At 43.8% G+C, this 20,942-nt stretch overlaps 1 protein-coding gene across 3 annotated transcripts in view; it reads left to right on the top strand.

Annotated features, from left to right (window-relative positions):
• The window catches only part of TTK (TTK protein kinase), a 184,222-nt gene that overhangs the window by 110,099 nt on the left and 53,181 nt on the right, over window positions 1–20,942 (top strand). For all 3 annotated transcript variants that reach the window (XM_033938823.1, XM_033938822.1, XM_033938824.1), the window contains 3 exons: window positions 7,659–7,810; window positions 8,642–8,766; window positions 12,522–12,593. In XM_033938823.1, coding sequence (XP_033794714.1) covers window positions 7,659–7,810; window positions 8,642–8,766; window positions 12,522–12,593 — 349 coding nt within the window. The remainder of the gene's footprint in view (window positions 1–7,658; window positions 7,811–8,641; window positions 8,767–12,521; window positions 12,594–20,942) is intronic.

Below are 20,942 nucleotides of genomic sequence, written 5' to 3'. Positions count from 1 at the left end.
GAGGGAGGTTCAATCCCTCCTCCTTCTCAATGCCATCGAAGAAGTACCTCCAGATCAATGGGGTCAGGGATTCTACTCCCGCTACTTCCTGGTACCCAAAAAGACGGGAGACCTCCGTCCCATTCTCGATCTCAGGGACCTCAACAAGTGCCTGGTCAAGGAGAAGTTCAGAATGCTCTCCCTTGCCACGCTCTACCCTCTTCTTTCTCAGCACGACTGGCTATGTTCCCTGGACCTCAAAGAGGCCTACACTCACATCTCCATCAATCCGACTTCTCGCCGCTATCTGCGGTTCCAGGTACTGCACCGCCACTATCAGTACAAGGTGCTACCGTTTGGCCTCGCTTCCTCACCCAGGGTCTTCACCAAATGCCTCATAGTAGTTGCGGCCTTCCTCAGGTCTCACAACCTCCAGGTGTTCCCCTACTTGGACGATTGGTTGGTGAAAGCACCTTCATCTCAACTTGTGCTACAGGCTACTCATCACACCATCTCTCTCCTCCACCTCCTGGGGTTCGAGATCAACTACCCCAAGTCGCATTTACTTCCCACCCAGCGACTTCAATTCATCGGAGCTGTTCTGGACACCACTCTAATGAGGGCTTTTCTTCCCTCCGATCGTCAGTGGACTCTGCTCCATCTCTGTTGTCAGGTGCTCAAACATCCCTCCATTCCTGCTCGACAGATGATGGTCCTCCTGGGACACATGGCCTTGACAGTACATGTCCTTCCTCTAGCACGTCTCCACCTCCGCACACCTCAATGGACTCTCGCCAACCAATGGTCACAGACTACGGATCTTCTTTCTCATCCCATCTCTGTGACATCATCTCTTCAGCAATCTCTCCAATGGTGGTTGAACTCCTCAAATCTTTCCAGGGGTCTGCTCTTTCATCTGCCCCCTCACTCTATGATCATCACCACGGATGCGTCCCCCTATGCGTGGGGAGCTCACCTAGGAGATCTACGCACCCAGGGACTTTGGACCCCACAGGAGCGTCGACATCACATCAATTTCCTGGAACTCAGAGCCATGTTCTACGCCCTCAAGGCTTTCCAACATCTTCTCTGCCCTCAGGTTCTCCTCCTGTGCACAGACAATCAAGTCGCCATGTACTACATAAACAAGCAAGACGGCACCGGATCTCGCCCCCTTTGTTTGGAGGCTCTACGCATCTGGACCTGGGCCACAGCCCACAATCTCTTCCTCAAGGCGGTCTATATCCAGGGCGAACAGAACTCCCTGGCCGACAATCTCAGCCGCATCCTTCAACCTCACGAGTGGACGTTGGACCCTCCAACTCTACTCTCCATCTTTGCTCGCTGGGGCACTCCGCAGGTGGACCTCTTTGCAGCACCTCACAATCATCAGCTGCCCCAATTCTGTTCCAGACTCTTCTCTCCTCACCGTCTGGCCCCGGATGCATTCCTGCTCGATTGGAGGGATCGATTCCTGTATGCCTTCCCTCCACTTCCTCTGATGTTGCGGACCTTGTCCAAGCTCCGCAAGGACAAAGCCACCATGTTTTTCATCGCCCCTCGGTGGCCTCGTCAACACTGGTTCTCCCTCCTGCTCCAACTCAGCTCCAGGGAGCCCATTCCTCTTCCTGTGTTTCCTACTCTACTTACACAGCAACATCAGTCTCTACTGCATCCCAATCTGTCTTCGCTCCACCTGACAGCTTGGTTTCTCTCGGGCTGACCTCTCCAGAGAATCTATCTCAACCGGTCCGCCTCATATTGGACGCCTCCAGGAAACCGGCCACCCTCCAATGTTACCATCAGAAGTGGACCAGATTCTCCTCGTGGTGTCTCCGGCATCATCATGAACCCACCTCTTTAGCGGTGGAACTTGTATTGGAATATTTGCTCTCGCTGTCCAATGCTGGCCTCAAGTCTACCTCCATCAGAGTCCACCTCAGTGCCATCACTGCGTTTCATGAGCCTATCCTCGGAAAACCCCTCACGGCTCATCCTCTGGTTTCCAGATTTATGAGAGGTCTCTTCAATATCAAGCCGCCTCTAAAGCCTCCTCCTGTCGTCTGGGACCTGAATGTGGTTTTATCAGCACTCATGAAACCTCCGTTTGAGCCTCTTGCCACAACTTCGCTCAGGCTTCTTACCTGGAAGGTGCTTTTCCTAATTGCCATCACCTCTGCCAGGAGAGTTAGCGAACTGCATGCACTGGTTGCTGACCCACCGTTCACTGTTTTTCACCATGACAAGGTCGTTCTGCGTACCCATCCTAAATTCCTTCCCAAGGTGGTCTCGGCTTTTCACCTCAACCAGTCCATTGTGTTGCCCGTCTTCTCTAAACCTCACTCGCATCCTGGGGAACAGGCGTTGCACACGCTGGATTGTAAGCGTGCCCTTGCTTACTACCTTGATCGTACCAGAGCTCACCGAGCATCCCCTCAGCTCTTTTTGTCTTTCGATCCTAACCGTTTAGGTCGTCCTGTCTCCAAACGGACGCTTTCTAATTGGCTTGCTGCCTGTATTGCGTTCTGCTATGCTCGGGCCGGTCTCTCACTGGAAGGAGCTGTCACGGCCCACAGAGTCCGAGCTATGGCTGCTTCTGTGGCTTTCCTCCGTTCCACGCCCATCGAGGAAATTTGCAAGGCAGCCACTTGGTCCTCAGTTCACACGTTCACTACTCACTACTGTCTGGATGCTTTCTCCAGACGGGATGGACACTTCGGCCAATCTGTGTTACAAAATTTATTTTCATAATGGCCAACCATCCCTCCTCCCTCTTTGTTAGCTTGGAGGTCACCCATGCGTTAAGAATATGCTGCCTGCTTGTCCTGGGATAAAGCACAGTTACTTACCGTAACAGGTGTTATCCAGGGACAGCAGGCAGATATTCTTACGTCCCACCCACCTCCCCAGGTTGGCTTCTTAGCTGGCTTATCCTAACTGGGGACCACGCACTCCTACGTCGGGCGGGAAGGCACTCGCGCACGCGCGGTGCGGCCAACTAGAAACTTCTAGTTAAAAAGGTCCGTACCGAGGGCTCCGTCGGTGACGTCACCCATGCGTTAAGAATATCTGCCTGCTGTCCCTGGATAACACCTGTTACGGTAAGTAACTGTGCTTTATGTGAGGTTGAGAAACGTAAATATTTTCAAGAGAAAATTAAAACAGCTCTTAATCGTCCAAGAGAATCATATAACAATAATAACTTTATTCTTCTATACCGCCATAATCGTGCGACTTCTAGGCAGTTCACATTGAAGAGAGCTGGACAATCGGCGAGTTACAATATGCAGATAGTCAGTGAAATTGCAGTATGCAGAATCTTAAAATGCAGCAAATTACAATATAACATACAGTGTGTTAAGAATTGCAGAGGGGACATATTAGAAATAATAGAATTGGATTTGGTGTTTGGTGTAGTTACTGTTTAGGTGATATATCTGTCGAATAAGGCAGTTTTTATGACTTTTCTAAAAATGTCATAGGTCAGTCTAGCTCCATTAATGTAGTTGTCTAGCCAGTGTTGTTGTTTGTTTGCTTGGTACATAAAAGTTCTATCCAGAAAGGTTTTGTATTTACAGCCGGTAATGCTTGGGTATGCATCTGACAGTGACGAGATTGGAAAAGCAGGTACAGGAGTTAAAGTTCAGGATCCTGAAGCAATTAAATATGTTGATTATTTGAGAAGATCTTGAGTGATTTGACACAGGGTGAGGAAAGAGATTATGCAATATATGAGGAGAAATGGATTAATTTTAAAAATGTTGCTGAAAAGGAATTATTATATATAGTGCAGTCCTTGACTTTGACCAAGGCAAGTGTGGATCCTTGCTATTTAGATATCTTAACTCAGGTAGACAATAAGATTTCTTCTGGTTTAATATTGATGATGAATAAATCTTTACATTCTGATGTTTTCTCTGAGGAATGTAAAATAGCAGCAGTGAAACCAATTTTGAAAAAAAGTTTGGAAGGTGATCAGATGTGTAATTTTAGACCGCTTCTGTATTACTTTTCTTAGCAAGAGTTATTGAAAAAGCAGTTCTGCCACAATTGGAAGAGATTGTACATAAGAATGATTGTTTAGATAGTAATCAGTTTGGGTTTAGAGAAGCCCATAAGGCTTGATGCACTAAACGCTCTAATTGGGTATTGATGGTCGCTAAACCAGTTTAACTGGTTTAGCAACCAATGGACTTTGTCAATCCAATTCTCAAAATGGCTCACCATGTGGTTTTCCTTGCAGTCGTACATTCTCTGATTCTGGCATGCAAATGACCTCATTACTATTAAAATGAGGTCATTTAATATTAAAACCAGCCATCTGATCGATGGCCTAAAGTTGCATACCAAAATCAGATAGGTAATACCGACCCAAAAAAACCGACAGTTCTGAAATGGGTTTGGGTTTTTTTTCCCATTTTATTTCTGTGGGCACAGCTGTGATGTGTGTATTTGTGTGTCTGAGCCAATCAGGGCCTAAGGCCCCTCCCCATGCATCCCAGGATGCACCTGGAAGAGGAAGTCCCACCATTTTGGAGTGGCGGGCCTGTGAGCAGGAGGGATTGGGCATCCCTCCTGCTGTCTTTGTAATTTAGAGGTACAGGGAAGGTTTGTGGGTGTGATTTGAGGGCATCCAGTGGCAGGAGAGAATGGGCATACCTCCTGCTGATTTTTGGTAAAGTGGGGGAGAGATCAGGGGGTCAGTTTGGCAGGGTGGGGGGTTCGTTGCAGCTGGAGGGTGTGAGCATCCTTCCTGCTGATTTTTATTAAAGTGCCAGGAGGAGGGGGTCCTGCAGGAGGGGGTGCAGTTTGGCTTGGAGCAGGAGGGTTTCGCAGTGGCAAGAGAGGGGGGGTTATCGGGGGGGGGTGGAGCCAGACATAAATTCTCATGTCCCAGGCTGAGTCAAGCCTTCAGTTCTTATCTCGCTCCAACCTCCAAGAAAGCACAATGATGCCAGGTCCCGAGCAGTTCCCCTGAAGATAGAGGTATGGCTCTTGAACTGTGTGGAGGCCTGGTTGCAGATCTTGTCAGACTGTTGAGTGCTGGAGATCATTTAGAGCGGTTACAAGCTTGAATTCACCCATCCCCTAATGGACTGGTTAACGGACTCTCCTGTAGACAGAAAAAGCAAGCAAGGTCACAGCTACAGTTCAGAGGCTTAGATATTCATGCCATAGAGTTTGTGCTGCCCGAAGATTCAGGCTCAGGCAGATATTCCATATACTTCATCATGCCCAAGAAAGACTCAGACAAATAGAGACCAATTCTGGGTCTTACGTCAATGCAGCATTGACAGTACCACACTTTCACTTGGAGACTGTTTCAGAACCCTGTTGTTCCCGCAGCACCTAGGTTGGATAGTGAATTTCCAAAAGAGCCAACTGGTTCTGTTCCAATCGCTGGAATACCTGTGGGGAATCAACAACACAGCAGAAAGCCGTATCTGCTTTCCAGAGGCACAGAAGCTTTGCACGCAGATAATAAGCTTGTTGGCCATACCAGCTCCTCCACATGGCATCATCTCCAAGTGCTAGGCTCCATGGCAAAGGTTCACATGCATCCTCTCCAGAGCATGTTGCTATCAAGATGGTCATCTCAATTGAACCCCCTGCAGATGTCTGTCATGGGCTCCAGATGCCAAGGCCAGTATGAGCTGGTGGCTCCATCCACAGATGTTATCAAGGGGAGTGCCCCTCAGAATTGCCTCATAGGTAATTGTGACACCAGGTTCTAGCCTGTTTGGCTGGGGGGCTCATTGCAATGGACCCTCAATCCAGGGGTGTTGGTTGGCCGATCAAAAGATTGGAACTTCATGCCATTTGATTGGCATTGCAAAGACTGAAGAAGAGTCTGGAGGGAGAAGTGATCTGTGACCTGTCGGACAATGCTATTGCAGTGGTGTATGTAAATTGCCAGGGAGACACCAAGAGTGCACAGCTGAGTCTGGAGGCCCGCTTACTAATCAGGTGGACAATCTCATCTTCTGGCTCTTTTAGTGGTGCATGTAGCAGGAGTGGACAATGTCCAGACAGACTCTGGATCCAGGAGAATGGACACTGCCTGCAGCAGCTTTCCAATCCATTGTTTGATGCTGGGGTTGCACAAATTTTGATCTGATGGTGATATCAAAGAACAAGAAGGTAGACTGATTCTTCAACCAAAGATCTGAGCTTGAAAGCGCAGGTCTAGACACTCTGGTCTCACCCATGGTTGAAGAGCGAGCTCTTGTATGTGTTTCCTACAGGACTGCAAGCCATTGGAGAACAGTCAATTCTTGTGGCTTCAGATTGGCCCTGCAGACCGTGGTACGTAGACCTAGTACATCTTCATAGGGGTACAAGTCTCAGACTGCAAGTTCAGCCAGACTTTCTCTGGGACCAGTGGTCATAGAAGATCAAGATCGCTTTGCTCTTAAGGCAGGGCTCTTGAGCGTGCAATGTTAGAGCACAAAGATATTCAGAGATAATCATTGCTACTCTACTCAGAGCTAAAAAGCCTACAATGGTCTCTGCTTATTCTAAGGCATGGGAAATTATCCCAATGTGTTATAGCAATAAATTTTTCTTCATATCCTTAAGGTCTGACTGATGGTTCATAGACAAAAGCGCGCGCCGACAAAGGCGCGCCGACAGTCCAGTGCAGACAACTGAGCGCAAGGCAGAAGCGCGCCGAAGAAAAACAGTATTTTAAAGGGCTCCGACAGGGGGTGTGGGGGGGGAACCCCCCACTTTACTTAACAGAGATTGCGCCGGTGTTGTGGGGGAGTTTGGGGGGTTGTAACCCCCCACATTATACTGAAATCTTCACTTTTTCCCTAAAAAAGAGGGAAAAAGTTAAGTTTCCAGTAAATGAGGGGGGTTACAACCCCCCACAACGCCGGCGCGATCTCTATTAAGTAAAGTGGGGGGGTTCCCCACCAACATCCCCCGTCGGAGCCTCTTAAAATACTGTTTTTCTTCGGCGCGCTTCCGCCTTACACTCAGTTGTCTGCACTGGGCTGTCGGCGCACCTTTGTCGGCGCGCGCTTTTGTCTATGAACTGTCAGTCAGACCTTAAGGATATGAAGAAAAATTTTTTGCTATAACACATTGGGATAATATTTGAGCTCCATAAATGTTTTCTTTTGGCATGATTATTTTGATGTTTCAATTGTTCAATGGTAATGTTTAACATGTAATTTCAGAGCAGAACAGAGTTGTAGTCCGGGGAGTTTCCTCATACCCCTCCTTCGCATACGTTTGTATATAGGACTTTGGTACAAACTGAAGGGGGGCAGAAGTGCTCTCCGGTGAAGGAGGAGGGTTTGAAAAGCTGGAATGGATTCCTTCTGCACAGCTCGCAAACATAGGGAGATTAACCTTCCATCCAGAATGACACACCTATCTACTAGAAAATATATTAGCAAGGTAATCTCTTTTTAGAGGTTGTTTGATTGACCTGGAATCCCAAGGAATTGGGAAGAAATTGCTGGACAAAATATGTATTTGCTGCAGTAGCACTTTGTTAGTGAGAGTATTATGTTTTCAAGTTTCAAGTTTATTTAATTTTTGATGAATCGCCTATTACAATTACTAGGCGATGTACATATTATAATTTAGATAGAAGAAACTTACAAAATAAATTCAGGTGTGAACAGGACAAAAAAATTTGCTTAATTTTTGGAGTGTTTCTATTTCAGTGAAATTACAGAGGATCACATCTATATGGTAATGGAGTGTGGAAATATTGACCTAAATTCTTGGCTAAAGAAGAAAAAATCTATCTGCCCATGGGAACGAAAAAGTTACTGGAAAAATATGCTGGAGGCAGTTAATACAATCCATGAATATGGTACAGTATATCCAAACATCCCTTTACAGAAAATCTCAAGAGCCTATTAGTTTTTATTTAAATTTACGTACTTGTTTTGGTTCAAAATAGAAATAGATTAATTACAGTTAAGAGGAAGGTCAGATGTCTATTTTAAGTCCATTTCATCAATGCAAAATGCATGTTGTATCATGTTTGTTCATATGCGTGTTTAAGAAGCTTTCTCCTAAGGTGCCCACTTTCCTACCAAATCTGTCGAGGAAAAACCTCTACTATGAAAGAGCCAATTTGTAAACTGGTAGGCGTATGAGGGAAATTTTGATTTGAACAACGTTATTTTTCCCTCATTTCTTATATGATTAAACTGATCTATCCCTTTAAAAAAATATATTAACTTTAATCAGGGTTTATTATCCCCTAAAGAACTATTCAGTCTATGGGGAAAATGACTTGCCGATAAAACCCTCCTAAATTATAGATGTGTTCATCCTTTTTGTTAAGTTGATCTCCTTGTATTAAAAATAGGAACACTGAATTTTTAATGAATATTGCCTTGCATGGTAAGTGCTGTATTCCCCTACAGCCTTTGGAAAGTAATTAATCTTCAATAGGCATTTTAAAGTTTTGTCTTCTGCTTACCAGGCAGATGTTTGAATGCATTCTGCACAGTTACATTGAGGGGTTTCAATATGAATATATCTTCCCCCTTCCCTTAATGTAACAGTTCTCAGAATTTTTTTGTGTGGATGTTAACAGCTGTTTACCTGTGTAATAAGTTTAGAAAATTATCCTTTTAATACATGAATGGAATTTTCCTAGTTACATCTAGTAATAATGTATATGATTTTGCAGGCATCGTGCACAGTGACCTGAAACCTGCTAACTTTCTGATCGTTGATGGCATGCTGAAGCTGATTGATTTTGGCATTGCAAACCAAATGCAACCTGATGTAACAAGCATTGTTAAAGATTCCCCAGTAAGATATGAATAGCAAAAAACATGAAGTTGTTTTATTTTTGAAACTAATTTAATGACCAGCATGGTATTTACTTTATTTTTAAAAAACAAAATGGAATTCAATTTGCTCTCAATTTCTTGAACACTATAAGGGCTGTTTCAATAAATCTTTTGACTAAAACTAAGGCTAGTTTAGATAAAACCATTTGGAGGGCTCTGAGATTCCCTGTTTTAGAATCTGACAATGATTGGAACACTACTGTGAGATTGCAAATCTACTTTTTGGCTGTTTAAGGGGAAAATATTACAGGGAGAAGATAAAGAGCAGATAATCCACAAGATAATGGCATTAAACGTTATAGGGATGGAACTAGAGAATGACACAGTGGCTGTTACCCACAGCTAGCTGCAGGTAACCTGCCAAAACAATGGTAGGAAAAAAGTGGTCGCTGCAGGTACAGAGACAAGGCCTTTCCACGCCATCAGCTCCTTCAGTTATTCCCCCATTTTACCTAAATCGGCATGTCTGAAACCCAGTAGTTTGAGTTTTGTGCATTTTCACTCTTGCTTTTGCTCATATATCAAACCATAGTATGAGCACCCACCCAGATGTTAGAAACACTTCTTCCTTCATTTATTAACACTAGATCTTTTTTTTTTTTATATTCTTTATTCATTTTAAAATCTTACAAGTGCTCAGGTATATGTCACTAATATCTATAATATAACATTTGAAATTATTTCACATTTAATTATAGAAACATAAAAATTATATTCCAACCCACCCACCCTTCTTCAATAATTGTAATCAATCATATCATAAATACATTATAAACATATAACTTAGTAAGATTTCTAGAACAACTCCCACCACCCCTATATATACATATATTAACACTAGATCTAGTCGTCACTTCCCTCATGGGTTCTGTCATCACTTATCTGAGCAAAGTACTTTGACAGGCATCCACAGTACAGTCTCCCTGCTTCTTTCTGATTCTGCAGGAAGTTGAAATTTCCATTGTCAGCAGTAATTAAGATAGGTTCTGTTGCGGATGCACAGGAGTTCATACTTGAGCTGTTGATTCTCATTTCCGATAAACTGCAGAAGGATATAACTTTAAGAACTTGAGAACTCCTCCCCTTCTGCAGTGGAGCACAGCACCCTCCTCAGTTATTCCTTCTGCAAGGAACTCAAGTTGTTTTTTTGCGCTGCTTTGGGGTTTTTGCCGGATTTTTAAAGTTCTTCATGGCTTCAGTGCTTGGGCATACTCCGCCGGGGAAAGGACGCAGTCCCATGTGGGAGGACTGCTACTCCCAGGACAATCTTGAGTTCCTGCGGAGTTAGTCTGCTTTAGGTCCCTTCAGGAGCTTGGGGCCCATCCCCCTGGGAGCAGCTCACCTTCTGATTCGGTCAGAGGGTTGAGCACAAGCTGTGTGGTCCCTGTATAAGAAGCCTAGGGGTACGAGAGAGCCAGCTGCATAATTACTCATCCTGTTGCTGCTCGAGGAATCCCGGGGGTGAGAGTCTGTGGTTGTGGTCCACTTGTCAAGCATCCAGGAGATTTCCTTTGACAGTTGAGGATCTGAGCAATTCCTGAGGTAGAAATCCTTTCCCTGCAGCCAGGCTCATTCAAACAAACAGACACCTAAAGTCACAGTGAGTACTCCCATTATTCATATGGGGAACATCAGGGAGATCTGAAAATTGGAGTTTTAGTAGTTTCTGAAGTTAGTACTTGGGGGACTCCTCAAAAACACTAAAATTGCGATTTTTTATTTTTAAACAAAAAAGGCCAGGGTGGTGTCTTTTCAACCGGTAGTACAATCTTTATTCCCCAAATATAGTTCCAACAAGGATCCCTGTTTCGGCATATGGAAACGCCTTCCTCAGGGGACACTGAAAGAGATATTACTGAAATCCACTGAACAGCTTCACTGAAAATTGAAAAGTCACCACCCTAGCTTTTTTTGTTTGACTGTTCTTCTGTTTGTTCACCTATTTTTTATTTTTGCAATGACCCGTTTTTCACATAATTTTTTAGATGGTGGCTATCTTGGATTTTTAGTTATCTGATTTTAAACTCCTTTTCTTCAAAACTGCTCATTTTGGCCCGTGCTTCTTATGAACCTCTTTTAGAGGCTACCCTTCTAGACCTTACGATTAAGACAGTGTTTTTGGTCACCATAGTCTTAGCAAGAAGATTCCCGGAACAGGCTCTCTTCTGCAAGGAACTATTTCTCCGTTTCACAGAGTTGGATGTTTCGCTGCACACGGTTCCTTCCTTTCTTCCTGTCTCCCTGCCTTTCAGCCTACAGGTTCGGCCAAACAAGATAAGCATCTGCACAAGCTGGATGTGTGCAGGGCCCTGCTTATTTACCTGGAGAGGACTAATGACTCCAGGCTTTCTGATCATATTTTTGTATTGACCAGTCACTTGAGACTGGGCAGGCCAGCTTCCAAAGCAACCATTTCCAGATGGATCCGTATGGTGATTTCCTCTTCCTACATTTCCACTGGGAAACAGCTGCCTCTTTCACTGGCAGTGCATTCCACCAGAGGTATTACAACCTGGGTGGAATCACACGCCATTTCACCAGATGAATTCTGCAGAGCTGCTACTTGAGCTACTCTTCACACTTTTACAAAGTTCTTGAGAGGATGCCGCTTTTGGGTCTTCTGTGCTGTGGGCAGGCTCATCTGTCCCTCCCTAGGCATATGGCACTGCTTTGATATGTCAGCTCAAGTATGGACTCCTGTGTATCCACAACAGAACAACAAATTAGGTTCTTACCTCAGTAACCTGGGTTCTGTAGGGTACACAGGAGTCCATTCTGCCTTCCCTGTGTGGACTTGTTTTGATTTGCCTGATTTCTGCCTCAGACATTGCCAATTGTCTCGGGACCTGTGCTATTATGCCTAAGATAAAGAAAGGATGTGTTTCAGGTATCGGGGGTTTCCCTATCTTTTCTCCTAGGAGAGGGTCCCATAGCTCCTGCTTGTTACCCTTAGCAGGTTGGATCTGGGTTACTCATGCAAATGTTTGTTGTTCTCAGTTTACTTGTTAAATATTTATTGATCATTGTTCTATTTTCTAAGCTACAGAACAGAATGTTTCTTGCTGGGGAAGTTTCCTGTGCCTCTCCTCTTTTCTTATGTGTCAGCAGAGTTCAATTGCTTTGGTACCAACTGAGGGAGGATGCTGTGCTCCACTGCAGAAGGGGAGAAGTTATCAAGTTCTTAAAGGGATTTCCTTTTACAGTTCACAGGAAATGGGAATCAACAGCTCAAGTACGGACTCCAGTGTATCCTAACAGAACCCAGATTACAGAGTTGCCTCTGGCTGGCCATCCTTTTGCCACATCCCACCCACATGGAAAGAGGAAGTGGCATCATAGGAAGTAGGACACGACAGAAGGCAGCTCTGGGTCTGACCGGAAGCAGATTGTTTTAATTGCTGCTGCTGACAGAACCATGACTGGAAGGGGTTGGTGGGGTGAAGGGATGGCAAGAAGAGAGTTTGCGTAGGAGAAAGGCCCCTTCAGCGTGTGAGTCAGAGGAAGAGCCCAAATGGGTTGCTCATCATGTCTGATTTTAAGGCCACCTTTTCAGGTACTTTAGATACAAGTCCACTTTCCAGTCCCATTCAGTCCATACTGCAAAACCTAGTAGTGTATTTTGTGTGGATACTGTGGTATTTCATTCACTTGGTCCTTGAAAGAGATTTGTTCTGTTTGACATTTGTTAATCTACTGTCTTTGTTTCACTAACAGTTTGGTACTCTTAATTTCATGGCACCAGAAGCAATCAAAGTTATGTCCTCTCATGAAGAACCAAGATCCAAGGTAATATTATGTAGGAAGATTGCTTTGTTGTAGTGGTTTTGTTGAAGACATCATATTGTTGTCACTTGTTTTTTGTAAATTATAAGTAATTTGATTATACTAATTTTAAATATGATTGCGACTGGTAGAAAGGAGTTGATATGTGTATAGTTTAATTTTAAGTATATGTAATAGATGTACAGTTCTGAAGCACTAACTTATTGAATTTTCTTGAGCCAAACATAAAAATAGTTTTTAATTCTGAGGGCTGGTGTGCATGTTTAGTTTGGAAAAACACTCTCCTTACCCAGTTTATCAGGTTGTAGTCCTTCCATTGCAAACTATGTAAAATTCCCAGGAATGACATTTAATTGACTTCTGAATGTCCAAATTCAAATTTATACTGTGGCGGGGTGCAGGGTCAATATGTACTGAACCTGGCCCCACAACACAGCCCAGCCCTGGAGTGGCCCAGTGAGCTTCACCCAAATGACACAAAGCAAACTTTGGCTTCAAAACAAAGGTTTCTTTTATTCTCACTTGTGAGTTTTGCATTCAGGATAAATCATATGGCATAAAGCAAAGTGTTCCACATCAAACTGGTGCAAAAATAATTCCAAAACCAAAATTAAACAGTTGTCACAAAATGCTGACCTATGAAACAAAACAAGTTTTTGTAGAGTGCTTCTTTATACAGTTCTGAGCACATGTGGCTACATCAGCTGTTTCAATCAGCACATTGATGCCATGTGCTGCACTTTGTTTAAGCTGTATTTCTTGTACAATCCCACTTTATTCCGGAACAAGTGGGTTTTATGCAGGCACTGTAGAAAGCTTCAAATGACTGAAACCATAACCCCTCCCCTCTGATAGCATATCCTGGAGCATGCTCAGTAGAATCCAGTGTATGCTTTCTATAAGCCAAGCCTGCAGTAGCTTATTTCTTCTGCTCATGTTTTCTTTGGATAATTTCAGTAATGTTTTTGGTATTTCCTTCGCGGGTCAGCCATCGAACTGTGGTGGTTCCTGCGGGGACATCTTTGCACCAGGAGATCGCAGACAGTTGGAGAACATCTGCTTGGATAAGTTGTCCAGGGGGTTCCCTGCACAGCAGTAAGTCCCCTGGACAGCCTGCAGGGCAGATTGGGGATCGGGAGCCAGCTCACTCCAGGTTTGTCTGTTAGTGGGTGTAGCGTAGGCTGAGCAATTCCGCGGAGGCGCACCTGGGTTCGGAGCCAGGTGTGTGCTTTCGCCAGGTAGTTGCGTGATGTATTCTGCCAGTGGGGCAGTCAAAAGACTTGGAATCCAGCTTTACAGCTTCCTGTGGCATTTGATCTCTCTACATGCTTTTTACAGCATTGCCTGCATTTCTCCCTGCAGCTCTATGTAAAAGTGAGTACACAGGGTGACAGCCTGTTTTGGTGATTTGGGGGTGTGTCTTAAAAAGGGGGTTTGGGGTGGTTTCTCTGCATGCCCTAAACCTCCCTCCCAACCTCTCAAAACCTGAAATCAACATTTTCTAGGGTTCCCTGTTGATTTCCCGGGCGATTTTATTTCACAATCAGCACCCGGTAGCAATCTTGGATCTTTAAGATTTGAATAAATCAATATTTTTTATAGTTAGAGCTTCGTTTTTGCTCCAAACTTGATGGATGGCCTTCCCAGGTTGGGATATATTGATATCATGCCTCATTTGCTGCAGATGGCTGGCAGTTGCGCAGCTGCGTTCTGCATGCGCTGCGGCCCACGAGGGGGGGATAAATTTGCGCAAAGCGGTGCCTTTCACCTCAGGGGAGACCCTGTATGAGCCTTCTACCCCAATTTCTGCGAATCTTGCATTTAGGGGCTCTCGGGTGAGCGCTGGTGGCGTTTTGGTGTAATGCAGGCACATTTTCTGAGAAAAACATTATAAGTCCTCCAAGTACTATAGGTCCTCCTTTCACCCGGGAATTGTGCGTAGGTTCTTTCAGGCATATTTGTAAAGCAGTCCATGCCTGTGATCATCCCACCAATGTTTAGCTGTCCTTGGGGACGTTGCCGCCGCTCGGCTTGACTCTTTTACTTGGTTCCCCAGCAGGAACTGTGAAGCGCAAAAGGGCGACGTCCACATTGGCGTTGGGTGCTCTCCCAATCCCTCTGTTTTCTCAGGGAGGTTCAGCAGCGGCCGCTAATGTGGAATGTTTAGTGGAGCTCTGCAATCAGACTTCATGTGGGTCTCGGGACCTGGTTGATAATCCCACAGCATGCAGGTTCCTAAAGCCTGCTCATCTGCAGGAATAGTCACTGCAGCAGGCTCAGCCGGTCCAGCAGGAATATTCTCTCATGAGTGATCAAGAGACCGCTACCTGCATCCTTCCCTTCATAACCCTGATGTGGGTTATGTCCTGTCGGAGATTTGTGGTACCCCTGAGGGTCCCCTGTTTTGCGCTCGGGCCATAGTGAGGATTTGTCCTATGGCAAGCAGTTTTACTAAGTACTTTTCTTCTCCGAAGGTGGCTACAGCTGTGACACTTCTTTCCCTCCCGACGGAGTGGTTCTGAAGGATATTCAGGTCAGGTGTATGAAGTCTTACACACCTTTTTTGATTCAGCTGTGGCCGGGGTTGAGGCGATGCAGCCTCGTCCTTCATTGCACGGCATGCCTCTCCATACTTCACCATGCCCTGTCACTGTGGTGCTGTGTGGTTTGGAATTTCTCATCTCCAGGGTGGATTGGATAGCTAATGCCTTATCTGACATTCTGAAAGGTTTTTGCCAAGCTGGGCACTTCTTCAGTGTCTGCCTGGCCCGGAAGATGCCGTGGATCAGGCAGTGGTCTCAGGATTCCTCCTTAGAGACCACCCTGAATGCTTTTCCCTTTTAGAGATGGCATCGTTTCAGCCATACCAGGTAGAGAATCAAAGCCGGAAATTCCAGAGGCAAGACAGTCTGCCAAGCGAAAATCAAGCGTTGCTCCTAGTAAGTAAGTATTTACTTTATTTACTTACTTATCAGGAGCAACGCTTGATTTTCGCTTGACAGACTGTCATGCCTAACGGTTTAAACAGAGAGATTGAGTGGCTGGTTCTTCATTAAAGCTTGATGGCTTTTTTACTTTATTTTGTTTGATGTAATTAGTATGTGTTCGTTTGCATGCCATTTAGCTGCATTAAAGTTATTTCATGATCTGTTATTTAATGCTCCGCCTTCTCTCTGTTGTCATCACGTTTGCATGACGTCTGCTAGTCAAGCCTTGCCTTTGGAATTTCCGGCTTTGATTCTCTACCTGGTATGGACGCCTTGATTTAGGTTTATTTTGTCTAGTTAACAGTTGTTTTATTTGTTTTTTTTATGTTGGTGTTTTGCATATCTTATTTTTAGTTCCTCCTTTTGACAAAGATAGTATCGAAACACGGCCTGTGTCGAAGAAGGATAAGAAGATTGGTTGCCTTTTATGCCCTCATCATTCTTATGGAAAACTCTCCTGAGTTTGCTTTTCCATTATACTATAATACTGTTGCTTTTTCATTGGATTTACTACTGCACTTCAGCACTTTAGTATTCAGTTTTGCCTCGAACTTGGATTCCGTTTTCCGTTTTAAGTTTTTTAGTCATTTTTCATATAACAAGTGTACCATTTAAATTTATAGAATTTCATTACGTACACACTCGATATTCCTTCATACATTACTATACTATATATATAACGTATCATTATATAATCTTTTACTATAATTTTGAAACAGTATATAATATTTAATAAGTATATCAACTATTTCTCAATTATAAACCCATCACCTCCCCTTCCTTTGGTAACTGCATATAATATTACAAGATATATTGATAAATTATTTATATTATAAGATGAATAAAATAAACCCTCCCACCCTCCCCCTTATCAATATCTTATTATGGGAAAATTGTATCATTCATTGCAAAAATTGGATGATGGCTCGAACTTGGATTCAACTGGGATTTGCTTCACTTAACTTTGAGATGGCCGAGGTGCTCACCTGTTGCACTGGTTTCATCGGATTTTCAAGCTAAGTGATCTTTTGAACATTTGAACATTTATCCTATGAACAGAGTGAACCCCTCTGGCTGTCTTTTGTAGTTGCACTGATATATGTTTTTTAGCGTTTTAGTTTATTGTTTGTTCAGTCTGTGTACATGCATGTGTCTGAGTGTCTTGATGATAGGAATGAAATCAATAAAGAGTTTAAATTATTAATAAATTATATTATTTTAGTGCATTACACCAATTTTGTATTTGGTTCTAATAATTTTGGTTTTCTTATAATGGATTCTTTATTTCGAACATATGAGTTATCACTGAATTCTTTTTTGCTCTTAATTTTTTCTCTCAGTTTTGTTTGAACTAAGTTTTAATGCCAAAAAGTGTAAGTCATGCACCTTTTCAGCAGAAATCCATGCAGAACTTACACCCTAAATGGTGAGACCTTAGCAAGAACTGCAGCAGAACGGGACTTGGGAGTGATCATTAGTGAAGACATGAAGACTGCCAATCAAGTGGAGAAAGCTTCATCCAAGGCTAGACAAACGATGGGTTGCATTCGAAGAAGTTTCGTCAGCCGGAAGCCCAAAGTTATAATGCCGTTGTACAGATCCATGGTGAGACCTCATCTAGAATATTGTGTACAATTCTGGAGACCACATTATCAAAAATATGTGCAGAGAATTGAGTCGGCATTCAGCGAATGGCCACCAGAATGGTCTCAGAACTCAAGGATCTCCCTTATGAGGAACGGTTGGGTAAGTTGCAGCTATACTCACTCGAGGAACGTAGAGAGAGGGGAGACATGATTGAGACGTTCAAATATGTCACAGGCCGTATTGAGGTAGAAGAGGATATCTTCTTTCTTAAAGGACCTACGGCGACATCCGTTGAAACTTGGGGGTGGGAGATTTCATGGTGACACCAGGAAATATTTCTTCACTGAAAGGGTGGTTGATCATTGGAATAGTCCTCCACTGCAGGTAATTGAGGCCAGCAGCGTGCTGGATTTTAAGAGAAAATGAGATAAGCATGTGGGATCATTTTAAGGAAGAAATTAGGGGGGGGGGGGTCATTAGAGTGGGCAGACTTGTTGGGCCGTGGCCCTTTTCTGCCGTCATCTTCTGTGTTTCTATGATCTGGGTCCCCTTTGTCTTATTGCTTGGCTCTTGAAAGGGAACGCCTAGGTAAGAAAGGTTATTCAGATAAAGTGATTTCCACCCTCTTGGGGTCCCAGAGGCTTTCCACCTCTTGGACTTAGGTGCAAGTTTGGTGTATTTTTGAGGAGTGGTCTTCGAGTGTGGCGTGGTTCCTATTCCCATTAACCCCCATTAGCCCATTAACCCGATCCTGCCGGGTGTCTGAGCTCCGCCCCCCTGCAGTCCGCTGGGGAGAATCAACTGCCTGCTTTCTTTTAAAAACAAGCAGAGGGACCAGCCACCACTATTGGGAGCCCATCAACCCAATCCTGCCGGGTGTCTGAGCTCCGCCCCCCCCCCCCCCGCAGTCCGCTGGGGAGAATCAACTGCCTGCTTTCTTTTAAAAACAAGCAGAGGGACCAGCCACTACTATCGGGAGCCCATCAACCCGATCCTGCCGGGTGTCTGAGCTCCGCCCCCCCGCAGTCCGCTGGGGAGAATCAATTGCCTGCTTTCTTTTAAAAACAAGCAGTACCCTGCCCCTCTCTATCCTCTCAGTCCCTCTCCTATACCCCTTCTTTGTAATTCCTTTCCTCTTAACCTCTGTAAACCGTACCGAGCTCTGCGCATGCGGAGATGGTGCGGTATACAAACCTAATGGTTTAGTTTAGTTTAGTTTAGAGGGACCAGCCACCACTATCGGGAGCCCATCAACCCGATCCTGCTGGGTGTCTGAGCTCCGCCCCCCCCCCCCTGCAGTCCGCTGGGGAGAATCAACTGCCTGCTTTCTTTTAAAAACAAGCAGAGGGACCAGCCACCACTATCGGGAGCCCATCAACCCGATTCTGCCGGGTGTCTGAGCTCCGCACCCCCCGCAGTCCGCTGGGGAGAATCAACTGCCTGCTTTCTTTTAAAAACAAGCAGAGGGATCAGCCACCACTATCGGGAGACCATCGACCCGATCCTGCCGAGTATCTGTGCTCCGCCCAATAACTACCTGCTTTTTATTTCCAAGCAGCGGGATCAGCCATCGCCACTACAGAGAGCCCATCAACCCGATCCTGCGATTAAGAATTGCCTGCCTGCATATGTAACTGCTAGACATATGTTACCATCAGAGTCATACAATTGCTAGATGAAAATTTAACCACTAGATGTATGTGTAATTGATGAAGTCTTGAATTAGGACTACTTAGGAATTTTTGAGGCATATGTTATCATCAGAGACACAAATAGCTGTTAAATGCATGAGTAACTGATAGCTGCATGTGTAATTACTAGAGACTTGTCGCAGAACTGCTTAAGATCTATATCCCTTTGGACCATCTTCAAAACCTGCACCAATCCAGTCAACAACCATACAAACAATAACTCAAGAATTTACAGGGAAACCATTACACTTCTGTGCTAGAAAGAAATACCATACCCTGCAAACATGAATCTCCTCCTGATTTTCCTGATCTGTCTGTTAATTGGCAACATCAAAGATGTTAACTCCCTCCACCCACAATCACAATCAATCAACTACCCGGATCTCTCACTTTTACACATCTCTATTCCACAAGAAAACATAACAAATCACATTACTGCTATCTCAAATAAAAGAAGACACCAATGAACCCTTAAAAAAAGAATAAGGCAAGTAAAACCCATCAAAACCAATACCGCTACCAAACCTATCACACCCACATCTGTCCCCTGTGCATACCTTAATACTAGATCTGTCAGGAATAAAGCCTTCCTAATTAATGATTGGATCATTAACAAGCAAATAGCCTGCCTTTTACTAACTGAAACATGGTTACTATCAGAAGATGATCCAATAATAATTGACCTCCTACCAGACAATTTTAAAATCCTTACGCTAAACCGCGTGGGAAAAAAAGGAGGAGGTCTAGCAATTATTCTTAAAGATGGATTTGAGTTTGAACTATTAGATTCCAAAATGACCGACCAACTAGAAATTCTAGCCTGTAAAATTAGCAACCGTCATCTAGAAGAATCCCTATCATGCATATTATTCTATGTCCCACCAAAAAGCTAGCCAAAAGCCAAAGAAGACTTCTGTGCATTTGTCCTAAACAATTCACTCGGTTCTTCTTACAATATCATCTCAGGAGACATAAACATACACCTAGATGAAGAGGACAATACAAACGCAAAAGAGTTTAAAAACTTTCTATCTCTACTCAATTACAACCTCCCTCTACCCACACAAACACATGAAAAAGGCCATCAGTTAGATATGGTAGCCCATGTCCACAAAGGACATCCCAAACTCTGCCAACTCTATACGTAAAGGCACCTGATGTCATATCTGGTCTGATCATTTTATTTATTATTTCAAGCTAATCTGGTCTTATTCTAAATCTAAAACACGCCCAATAATAAAAAGAGATCATCACACCAGAGGCTATATTAATCCAATAGATTTCTGGTCACAATATGAATTGCAATCAGAGATAGAAGAAGGAATCGATTTCTGGGATCACTGGATGACAACCAGCACATCCATTTTAGATAAAATTGCCCCTATACGCAATAGCAAAAGCAATGCAAATAAATATAACAAATGGTTTTGACAGCGAACTTCTAAAACTGAAACAACTAGCTAGACGACTAGAAAGAACTTGGAAAAAAACAGGAGAACTAACAGACCGTAACAAATGGAGAGCTAACATAAAAATCTACAAACAAATGATAAAAGACAAACGTAAAGCATTCTACTCAATTAAAATCAACTCATCTTGTAATGGTTCACAAGGAATCAATACAAAAGAGCTATTCAACCTGATCAAAAATTTTTTTGACACCGCTCGCTACACCACACCCACACACAACTCTAAGTTACCCTCTGCAAATGACTTAGCACTACACTTCGATTCGAAAATTAAAAACCTTAGAATTCATTGTTCAACAAACGACCCTAGTGATCATCCGATACCTATCACCCAAGGAAATGATACACTGGCAGACATGATCTGGAGCTCCTTTCAAGATTTAGAGTGGAACAATTACAACAGACTATATAACAAATACTCTAAATCCTATTGCGTTCTGGACTCATGCCCCCCAGAAATCATGAAAGCGGCACCTTTAGTATTTAAACTATCGTTGATGCAATATTTGGCTCATAACCTAAAAACTGGGAAGTTCCTCTCTAATAATGGTCACATAATAATAACCCCAATTCTAAAAAATCAAAAAGAATCTTCAGTTATAATATCCAACTACAGAC

This window comes from Geotrypetes seraphini, chromosome 3, assembly GCF_902459505.1.
Source record: "Geotrypetes seraphini chromosome 3, aGeoSer1.1, whole genome shotgun sequence".
NCBI classification, from domain to species: domain Eukaryota; kingdom Metazoa; phylum Chordata; class Amphibia; order Gymnophiona; family Dermophiidae; genus Geotrypetes; species Geotrypetes seraphini.
Note: the sequence above shows the minus strand (reverse complement) of the source record. Positions and strands in the feature narration are given on the sequence as shown.